General features: G+C 47.0%; 1 protein-coding gene across 1 annotated transcript; it reads left to right on the forward strand.

Annotated features, from left to right (window-relative positions):
- Nucleotides 1-466: 466 nt before the first annotated feature.
- On the forward strand, nt 467-9,858 carry LOC142567996 (uncharacterized). The gene is made up of 3 exons (XM_075678087.1): nt 467-487; nt 6,079-6,488; nt 9,239-9,858. The coding sequence occupies exons 1-3, from the start codon at nt 467-469 to the stop codon at nt 9,336-9,338; spliced, it is 531 nt and encodes a 176-aa protein (XP_075534202.1). The 3' UTR covers nt 9,339-9,858.
- Nucleotides 9,859-11,738: the final 1,880 nt, after the last annotated feature.

Consider the following 11,738-nt stretch of genomic DNA (forward strand, 5'->3'; position numbering starts at 1 on the left):
TTGTAAAGACTACAATTGATTATAAATGTCTAAAAATACTTAGTAATGACCAGTAATGACTAATAATGACTGAAATGAGTTGTAATGACTACTGATGACTAGGATATGACCAACATGTCTAACGACGGCTTCTAATGACCCCAATTGATTACAAATGACTAAAAATGCTTAGTAGTGAGCAGTAACTACTTAAAAAAAGAAGCGAAAGAGAAGAGGCAAAGAGAAAGAGGCGAATGATAAGAGGAGGAAGAGTAGGCTTTTGCCGTTCGCCTCTTAAGACAGATATCAAGAGACCCTGTAGGTTTTGCTTCTTTTTATTATTCACCCTTCACGGCAGGCAGAGCGCAGCTCGGACCACGGAGGAAGAGCGAAGAGGAATAGCATTGGAGTGCAAACTTTACAATATATATATTCCGAACCTGTTCAGACAAATAAAATAAGTGCCCTTTTACCACGCCAGTTAGAGATGCATCTCATCTCCAGCACGGTTCGTATCGCTGCTACATCGCCAATGCTGCTACTGCTACGATCGAAGAAATAAATTTGGCCGCAGCTACAGCCATAGCGATCACCTTAAGCAGAACTTGTCACGTGTTTTTACTCATCACCCGTCAGTGTGTTCAACTAGATACATTTCGTTCCTAAATGAGAAAATATGGCGCAGAAAACACTAGTAGCATTAATCAAGCATGGTGTCAAATTGAAATTCAAATTCTTTATGTATCCATGAAAACCCAATAAAAGTGTGTCCAGTACTGTTTGGACCCGTAGCTGTAGGCTAGTTATGGGTCTAAGAAATGAAATTCAATAATGCCGGCAATTCCCGTCACATGCACAATAAAAGCTTGGAAGAGCGGAGAGGAGGATACGTACATAATACAAATGACAAAACGAAGGCATAACAAGGAACAGTCGCTTCAATTCAAAAACATCGTATATGCTATATGAACGGTGCACTTAACTCATGGATGCAATCTGTCTTGGAATCTTCATATTGATAATGTTTGTTCATCTACCTTCCTCAAGCTTTGTGTCCTTAAACATGAACTTAAAACTGCTCCCTCTATTGTTAAGCTGCTCTGCTATACTGCTCTTATGCGGCCAAGACTCTAATATGCGTGCATTATATGGGATCCTAAGCACAACATCGATTGTCTTGAACGTATTCAGAGAAAGACCGTAAAGTTTATTTTTAATAAATTTGCAACACTAGACTGGCCTTCTGATTTAATGCAAGCAAATGGCATTCCCCTATTACAGGCACGAAGGCAAACATTTAGATTACAATTTCTTTCCCAACTCTTAGAAAACAAACTAGCGCAAGATAGATCAATATATTTGGCACCCTTATCTAGCAGGCCCACCAGACACCTCAGTGAAAACGCCCTCACCCCATATTTTGCTGGCACAGACCTATTTAAGTTTTTTTTATTTCCCGGGAACCATTAGTAAATGGAACTACCTTATGAAAGCAAGTGATCAAACTATGAAGTAATCTTTCCGAACCTGTATTATTGTGGCTCTTTCTTTTGTATTTCTTTTGTATTTGTATCGACCGCCCTGCTTGGACCATGAGTCCGCAGTATTGTATAAATAAATAAATAAATAAATAAATAAATAAAATCATTCCACTCCTATTTTTTGTCTTTATCGTAGAATGTTAAGTGATTGCATGCTACAACAGTAAAACAGAGAATGTCAGTTTTTGGGAATATATTCATGCAAAGGAGCAATGAGCTTGAGCAGCATTATTACGTTTGGAGTTATCACCACTTATGACTGCAAGGTCAATTTGGTGTAGGTCATAGTCCTCAAACTGTCGGCTTGCGCGACCGTTCTTTTTTTTTTTTAAGGAGAGTAGAACGATCGTTTCGAAAGGTAGAATGGTAGCCAGTGCCATCAGGTTACGAAACTCGCGTGTTTTTCTACGGGTATTGAACTGTAAGGGGAGAGAGAGCGGAAACTTTTATTTAAAATCAGCAAGATTTGAGTCCGGCGTCTCTTTAGTGGGTCTGGGCACCCGCCGCGGACGCGGTTCCGAGACCTTGTCTCGAAGCGGCTTCCTCGGCTCGCTGGACGGCCCAGAGTTGTGCTGTCAGGTCAGAGCTGAGCAGTGCGGTCATCCAGCGTGACCGGAGGCTGGCGGTGGAAGAGATGGAGGGGTCAGCACTGCCCGACTTGTTTGTTAGGTCCCGACACTCCCATAACATGTGATTTAGTGTGGCAACCTCGCCACACGATGTGCATCTGTTTGTAGTGTTCATGTCTGGATACATGGCGTGCATGAGTCTAGGGTTTCTGAAGAGTCTGTTTGTAATTGTCTGAAGTGTACTGCTTGCGTCCTGTCTAACCTAGCGTGAGGGAATGCCCTTACTCCCGCAAAACTGTAAGGGGAACTCCCGTGCTTTTTTGAATGAGCCTATAGCTGGCAAGCCCACGGTCAATTGTACATTATTCCCCTTAATGCAGCGAAGGTGACGTGTTGCAAAGAAAGAATAGAGACGTGATTCACATTGGTAACACGTAGTGCCAAACTGAATAATGTATTTAAGGCGTAAACAAGCCTTCCTAAGAAGACTTTGTCGCCTAGGAATTCTGGACTTCAGTACCTGTGCCCTTGCTTCTCGCTGGTTGGAAGCATTGCAATCGCTGTTTACAGCGGCGAACATTGTTTTGCCCACATCAGCAAAAAATAAAGCAACGGCATATGACGGTAAATGTTCTCGGAACAGTTTCTACCCGCCTACATGCACACCACGCGTCAGCGATAGTGTTTCACATTTGAAAAAAGGTAAGCATGTAGACGCGGACACAAACAGAGGGAAACGGACAAAAGAAAAAAGCCGACTATCAACTGAGAGGTCGCAGAGGGGCGGAAAAGATGGTGCACAAAAAACTTAACTGCGCAAGCTCAGGAGATGCAGCTACAACCTTCAATCAGGGACAGCATGAAAATAAAGAGAAACTGTCGCGGCTTAACAGCCATATTTCACGTAGGCCCACATGTGTCCCCACTTGACGGTTGCCATTGCCACTGTGGCGCTGCAATACTTATCCTCATTCAAGTCTTCAGTCATTTAAGTCACATCTCGACTTACTGAACTACACAGCGTCAGCAGAAAATCGCAGCCTTCATGACGTATATTTCTCATTGATCCTTAGACGTTAACATTCTCAATCTACCAGATTTAATATTTTTTTTTTCACCAATGAAATGAATAACTCTGGAGAGGTAGTGCCTACTTGCTGGGCATTGTTCTTAATTGTTATTATTCCACTTTTCTTTTGTGCACAACTATGCGAATAATCCATATTTGATTTCAGTTAATCAATATCAAAAAATAAGTCGGGGCCGGTGCAATGCTCTAAATCGACTGGAAATACGCCAACAAAACGACGCAAGGTTTCGCAGTTACATTTTCTCCTCGTTCTTCTTCCATTACAGTACAGACACATGTCCACTGCAGGGGAGCTAAAACTAAGGCGCACGCTTAAGTTACGTAACACTTTGAAGTTCGAACGGTTCAGTTTGGCGAATTATTCCACGTGCAATTCATATTCTTATAATGCACACAGTGTGCAACCGCGAGCAAAAATTACGACACCATTAGGGACAAAAAAATGATTACGTAGACCCAACGCACATGTTTGAATCTATGGGAAGCGAAGCTTTAGTAAAGCGGTTAAATAAGTCATTTGCATCTATCGGCCATCAGTACAATTGAGTTTACTTTCATCATATGCAACGTGTAATCTCGTGGAATGTGCACCACAAAGCTCAGAAATTTATCATAGTCATGAAATGTGTATGCTTAAGCACTGTATCGTTCACAGGCTCTATCGAAATGCAGTCTCAATCAGGCGGATGCACGCTGCAAGACGTCTGCGCAGAAATGTCTACGAGGACAAAGGCTATGCATGACTCTTGTCTAGGGAAGACTGGGGATGACAAGTGCGTGAACAGAAAAGTGCGACACGTATGAAACATCATTTCGGGTTTCTGACAATGCGAGAACTCAGGAGAATTGGTCAAGGACGGGCACACGCACACAGTGGCACACACTGGGCGGAAAAATTACAGCGAATAAAGTAAATTGAAGAATCAACTAATCACAATTCGCCATTTCATTAAGGTTCATTCCGTCGGTTTGATCTGACACACTGGAATTGCGGCCGCCACTTCTGGCAATCGAACTCTCGAACTCGAGCTAAGAAGGGAACCGCCACTCTTACACGTCAAGGGGCAGCGTAACCGACAGGGCAATTGGTGCGCGAAGCCTGTCCTTATACTTAGGATAAACCACTTCCGTGATCCTGTCGAAATGTGTTTAGGAATGATTCATGGCCTTCTGAAGTACAGCACGAGGTAATAGCTTCAACTGCCGGCCACGTCCGCAGAATTTCGATAGTGCATTAATACGAAAACGCTCGTGCACACTTTTATGGGTGCGATTTGAACAAACTAAGGCGGTCAAGCTTCAGTCAGACCCACCCACTAAAGTTTCACACGGATGCCCATAGCCTACATCAATAAGCTGAATAAACCAACCAATTATCCTTCGTTCTTGTCTTTTTGTTATTTTAGTGCAAAAGGAGCGTTCAAATGAACACGTGTTACATTTGCCCTGTATCACTGTCTGTCAATTATTGCACCATTTTCGCCACCCATACGCCTTATTCATACGCTAATTCAATGCAAATCAAATCGGTCCTCGTTAGATGTACAACGCTTCGTCATTCTTGCTGAGATACTGATATTTACTTCATTTGCGCTATTCACCTGAAAAAAAGATACAGACTGCCGATAAACTTTAAGCCTTCCGTCACGCTTTCATGTGAGCGCGACGTCCAAGATATGTGTATATATAGCTCGAAAGAAAGTATGATTCAGAGCACGTTAAGCGAACTTCCATATTCTGACACAACATTGCATTTAGTTTCTGAACGCACCCCATCACTTCCTTTTCTGCACAGACTGGCACGTATAATGTGACGTCCCGATCGGGGGTAAAATAACTTTCGTAAAAGGCTGCCCCCTATTCTCTGTACGACATTCCCGAGGAAACACGGAACGAGGACGGCCGCATTAATGAAGTGTTTGCCAATCAACAGGCAAAGAATATAGCATTGAGGACACCGACATAAAATGGTGACATATAGAATGGAAGAAGGGATTAGGAACCTTGTTGAAAAAGTGTTATGACTGGGTTCGTCATCGGCACTCGGGGACGCGTTGGATGGCTTTGATTACCACTGATGAAGAACACACATGCGGAACGCATTACAGGTAGCCATATTTGTATTCTATTATGTTCAAAAGCAGCCCCCCCCCCTCCCCGCCCAGGCGCAGCCAGGCTAGTCACATTCATGACGTCTTTAGATAGACGGCACTTGCTGCTACTGTATATAGCCTGTATATAACAAAATGCACACTATAATTTTTTTTTTGAGCTCGCATAAGTGATGGATAATTCAAAGCAGGTAAAACATGAATCTGGCGCGCTTGACATCGATTTGGGAAGAGCTTTAAACGATGTCAATCTATTCTGCAAAAAACACCATTCCATACTCGTATTCATAAAAATATGCCGAGCGATGCCAGTCGCACGCGTGCAAGGATCACGTGCGAGTAAAAGACGAAGCGCCCTTCGGCGTTCGATGCTGCACGAGACGCTCCACGAGACGCTCCACGAGAGCAACCAGCCAACCAAGCGAGTACCTCGAAGACGATGGCCCCTTCAGTCGCTCAGGAGTCCTTCACGCGTTCCAGGATGCAAATGCACCCTCACGCAAGACGTCAACGGCGCATTGACCGGGTCCGCCGTCCAGCGTCAGTCCGCATCCGACGTGGTGATGGCTGGGCTACGCAGAGGGCATCGACCAAACAGCTATCCCTCCGGCTGCCTGGGCGCCACAAGGACTGCAGCAGGTCTCCTGGCCACGTCTTCCAGCTCAAGTGCCACCATAATGCCATGTCGGGCTGCACTCTGGGATCAGCAGGAGCAGCAGGTGGCAGCTCCAGCATCCTACCGTGCTTCTGGCTCGACGCCATGTCGGGCTGCACTCTGGGGTCAGCAGGAGCAGCAGGTGGCAGCTCAAGCATCCTACCGTGCTTCTGGCTCGACGCCATGTCGGGCTGCACTCTGGGATCAGCAGGAGCAGCAGGTGGCAGCTCCAGCATCCTACCGTGCTTCTGGCTCAACGCCATGTCGGGCTGCACTCTGGGATCAGCAGGAGCAGCAGGTGGCAGCTCCATCATCCTACCGTGCTTCTGGCTCGACGCCATGTCGGGCTGCACTCTGGGATCAGCAGGAGCAGCAGGTGGTAGCTCCAGCATCCTACCGTGCTTCTGGCTCGACGCCATGTCGGGCTGCACTCTGGGATCAGCAGCAGCACCTGGCAACTCCAGCATCGTACCGTGCTTCTGGCTCCGGTAGGAAAGGCGGCGCTCCTGCAGAGCCCTGGCAAGGGATGTTTATTCATTCGCGGTGAGTGTATGTAGCTGCACTGCCGTTAAGTTTAGTTGATAGGCGCAGATAGCGCAACGGGTATCTTCATATTGAATCTAAGATGCGCCATGCAGATTTTCTACCCTTCAACTGTTTCGGAAAGCGCTTCACAATATTCATGAGAAAAAATGAAACCGTCACCCCATGTGCTTGCCTATTCATTTTAGTCTTAAAGTTGGTTTGTGCGGGTATAGAATGCTGAGTACGTATCTATAACAGTCTTTTACACGGTTTTACATATATTAAACCACAAGAAACGTATAATCACAGAAGTTTATTTGTGTGCAGCCTATCTATCCATCTTTTGTACATATATTTTGTCCACGCAGTGACCGTGGTTCAACATTTTGAAGAAAAACTGAATAACAGTAGCAACTAAGAGATGGCGAGCTAATAAGCAGTCAGGGTAGCCAAGTGGCTATGCGCCGCTCTTCAGAGGTCGAGGTCCAGGGATCGGTCTTAGATAGGGGGGAGGCAAATTCCGATAGGGTGGAATACAAAAACGCTCCTGCAAAATACATTCGGTGCACCGTAAAGAATCGCGAGTGCTAAAATTAATGCCGGAGTGGTGTGACTCATCACTGGATCGTAGTTCTGGCACGTAAAACAACGCAAAAATGTTTGTGCATTAAACTGGATCATATAGATGAACGACAAAATTTTATGCAAACGGCTTTTTATTAGGCATTTTATGTGGGCGTCCGCAACCACCCACGTATGTAGCTCGCGAGGTCGCGCGTACCCAGCGAAGCACTCGCGCATGAAGCGGCAATAGTTGGCCGGACGCAAAAGTTGAGAAGATTGCTCACTTGCACGCGCAGGAGCTTTTAGTGAGCTACTCAGCGCCGCTATACGCCAGCTTCTGAAACTGTGTAAGCAATATCAGCCGCCACGAAGTCAAATACAAGCCGGAGTCAGGTCTTCTGCCAGAACCATATCCAAAAGTGCGCTCTCGTGGACACGCGAGAACACGCGAGAACGTCCCACAAAGGCCGCACAGCCCGCAGCGGGCGTTACGCCCAGCTTAAAAAAAGAAAAATAAACTGCGGGCGCACGCAAGGGACCGTGCGTGCGCCTGCGTATTGCGCATGCGCATTGTCGCCTCCACTGGTTCCCTGCGTGCGCAGAGCTGTTGCGGATGCCCAACTAAAACTGCCTATGTGTGGTTGCGCAATCTGCCTAAATAATATACAAGCTGAATTTTCTTTGCTATTCTATCACGTGCTCCTCAGGCCACTAAATGCAATTAGACAGGCAGTGATTGGCCAATAGCCAAAGACTAGCGCGCACACATCTCTACGCCATGTGATCTGTAAATTACAAAGCGCGGCGAGCGCGTTGCTGTAGTTTTGTCTCGACGGTTCTATACTCTTAAACTCACATAGATGTACGCTGCGAGAATTTTCCACGCAATCCGTTAATGATTGCGCATTCACAAGTCATTCTGCGAAGTACCGGGAATAGCATTGTTTTTTTAGAAGTCGCAATTTCCGTATGATCGAAATATATTTTATCTATGCGTGTAATTTGAGATAACTCAGCCTATGAGTTTGAGGAAACTTAAAGAAAAAAGGCCACACACAAACAGAAAACAGAGCTCACCTCATGGATCGATGAGCATTACGAGCCACTTCCACTCCAGTTGTGTTCCACCTGTAAACATGATATCAGGTTTTCACCTTTCAGCAGCAGCAGTAAACTATAAAACTTTGATATTGCGATAGATAATAGAGCCTGAAATGAGCACAAAATTTGCGTGGTCCCGCTTTTCTCTAGCACAGTGATGTTATAAATCTTCCACGCATGTATGCAAATTGTGTTCAGATTAGTTTAAGACGGCTGCTTGCGGTGAGAACGCGTGCGTCTGTGCGAGAGAGAGAGAGAGAGAGAGAGAGAGAGAGAGAGAGAGAGAGAGAGAGCGAGCGCAATATACCTCAAAAATCGGGATGTCTGTTTCTGATGCTCAGTGACCCCTTCAGTCGATCACCAGCGCGGCCTTCCGCTATCTGCTGGTCGTTCAGCATGCGAATATTTAGCCCCTACTCATTGAGCAGAAAGCCCACAGCCAACCGTCTTTGACAATGTCAGTTTTCTTAGCACTGAATCGTGACACTTAATTAGCAAGGAACCGGAGTACAACGTGACATACATTGTTGCCAGTTGCTCCGCTTCACAATGCGAGGCTAGCTGGAGCTTGGAGTAAGGGTTGCCGAACTGCCGTTCGCGACCCCCGTGCCTTGTGTTGCTCGCGAGAGGAAGACAAGGTTTGCTTGCGAGAAAAATATCATCATCAGCCAAATTTTATGTCCACTGCAAGACAAAGGCCTCTTCCCGCGACCTCCAGTTACCCCTGTCCTGCGCCAGCCGATTCCAACTAGCATCCGCAAATTTCCTAATTTCACCTAGTCTTCTGCCGTCCTCTACAGCGCTTCCCTTCTCTTGGTACCCATTCTTTCACACTAATGGTCCAACGGTTATGTACGCATTACATGACCTACCCAGCGCCATTTTTTTCTTTTCATGTCAATTAGAATGTCGTCTGTACCCGTTTGCTCTCTGATCCAAACCGCTCTCTTTCTGTCTCTTAAAGTTATGCCTAGCATTCTTCGTTTCATCGCTCTTTCATGCGAAAGAAATATGAAGATATATTAATTAGCTTGGGATTATTAGAATGCCACCAGCCTGTGTATTTCCACATTCGTAATCGTCTTTCGTAAACTTTGGTGCAGGCTTCTTCCTTGTCATGTGCGTCGGCCAACAATGCAGCAACGCCTTCGTTGTCACAGACTTCACCCTTGTCATCTACGTGGGACAGCTTCGGAGCAGTGAAAGAGTTGACTCCGCTGAAACGCATTACTGATGGAAGAATGACCAACGGTTAAAAGAAGCCGTTCCACTCCAGAGAGTTATAGCCTTGCGCTGTCTATATAGTTTTCATCCAGAAGTATTCGGAGGCGGCCCTCAGTGGCGTGGTACAAGCACTCACGGTATGTGTTGCGAGCAGCAAGGTGAGGACGGTGGCAAGGATTGGCGTCTCCTGAGCATGTTCTGCTATCAGGAGGAAGACACGGCGGAAGTGGTGCTCCTACCCAAGCCTCCCTTCCCCAATCCGCAGCCTGCTCCACATACTCGTCGCCTACGTGGGCGACGTCGGCTCAGCCGTTGGGCAACTCCTCCTTCTTGCGCCCCGCATTCCTCCAGATGGCTGTGGTGGCATCATTGTTATTTTGTCGAGGCTTTCGCTCTCCTGGGCGGATATATATTTGAGAGTGGCGCATAAATTATTCTTTAAAATATTCTTGTGCGAATAAAATTGTGCTTTTGATATATTTTTTAATAAAGGAGCTATTTATTGTGTAATGTCATTTGACCTAATTTTCTCGTTGTGTGAAGAGATGTAATAATGACCTGCTGTCTTGCCCCCAGAACCACGAGCCCCTCAAAAAAACAAGAACTACTGAAGCGACTCCACTGGGCACCTCGGTCATGCGCAGAACCTTTACTCCTTAAAGGAGTACTGACACAAAAAAAATCCACGTGGTTTTTTCTGCTTTAATAATAGTTAATCACCCAGTAATCACGGCACGAGACCTCATTTACTTCAGAGCGCGACAGGTAATTATTTGCAGTCTTTTTTTTGTAGCAACCAGTCCAAGTTTCGGTTTCAGAGAGCAACGAGACGGCCAAACGGGAGTGTAAACAAAGTGGCCACGTGTTCGCAAAAAGTCATGACGTATGCTCTGGCGCGCAGCCAGCGTGCGGCGCGCCGGCACGCGAACTTCGTTTTGCTAGTCGTCTGCTACGACTGCACGTGGTTTGCCATGTCCTCGCCATCATCGTCGTCGTCGTCCTCGTTTTCGTCGTCCAGCGGCGACGATTTCCTGCATGTGGGAGTCGCGAACTCGGTCCACTTCTGCCAGTGAAGGGTATCGTGGGGAAAACAATGCATAGTTATACCCAACCCTGAATATGTTGCGCAGAAGTCAACGCAGCAGTAGGTACGCGGCATGGTGCTGTACTCGCAATTGGTGCGTGGTCAGTGCAGCGCAGTCAAGCTGAAAGTGTGGGAAATATCCCGACGGACACGACAAAAACTGCAGTTGCAGCGACACAGAGAGCGTCCAACTACAACAGCTAGAACAAGCAACAACAGAGGAGAAGAGCACGCGTAATGCCGCGTTCAGACTACGTGCGCTATACGTACGGATCGTTCGCACGGACCGTAAGCGTAAACGCAAAAAGCGCAACTAGTTTGTTCGCACTACTATTGCATTGAGCGAAAAGCACGCAACAATCGCAACCAGCCTGGGCGTAAATGTTGGAGTACCCGCTACTTTTACGACAGGCATAGATACGACTGTTACGACGCCGCCAATGCACGAAGCAGTTTCGGTTTGCATCTTCCGGTCACGGAGCTTCCGGCCTCCCCAGATTCCGCATTTTCATCCGGTGCCCGCCATCCCAGCAATTCGACATAGCACCGTTGTTCTTTGCGTGTCTATGCGGTTTGACAGTCTTATTGGGCTGTGTGTGCTTGTGGCTGGTGATGATACTAGCGTTAGAAGCCTCTGCGTGACCGCCATCCCAGCCATCCGGCGTTGCAACGCTGTTCCTTGCTGCTGCCGCCGACGCCATCCGCGTTTTCCCGGGTTCGCGCCGAACGCCCGCGGTGTCCCTGAGTGCAGTGCGGTTTTCCGGTCTGATTGTGTTGTGTACACTGCATGTGCCTAGTTATGATGCTATGTGCGGGAGATTCTTCGCTGTGCAGCGATGAATTACAATTAAAGAAGTGCGACAGAGGCCGATACTCTATGACCAGCGCCGGAAAACTTTGGGCTTGAAGAGCCTCGACCTGCACTAATAGCCGCTTGCTGATCGGCGCCATGTTGAAAAATGCGAAACGCGGCTGTCCCAGAACGGTGATTGGCCAGTCGTAAAAAACATACCTTATCGATAGGCTCAATGTGAACATAGGCGGTTGCTAGCTGCGTAAACAGTCGTTCCAGCAGTTGCGCAAATTGCAATATATACGCCACTTATAGCGGATGCGACTGTAGTCTGAACGCGCCATTACGCCGGCGGTAAGGGGAGAAAGGCTCCAGCAGCAACGTCCGAGTATGAACGCCGCACAGGGCACGCGACCGTAGGGTGACCATCCCCGCAACGCCGACAAGGATGGTCACATCCGTCGCTTTCGGGACCATGGATACCACAACGGTCATAGAACGA

Source organism: Dermacentor variabilis, unplaced genomic scaffold (assembly GCF_050947875.1).
Source record: "Dermacentor variabilis isolate Ectoservices unplaced genomic scaffold, ASM5094787v1 scaffold_15, whole genome shotgun sequence".
NCBI classification, from domain to species: Eukaryota; Metazoa; Arthropoda; class Arachnida; order Ixodida; family Ixodidae; genus Dermacentor; species Dermacentor variabilis.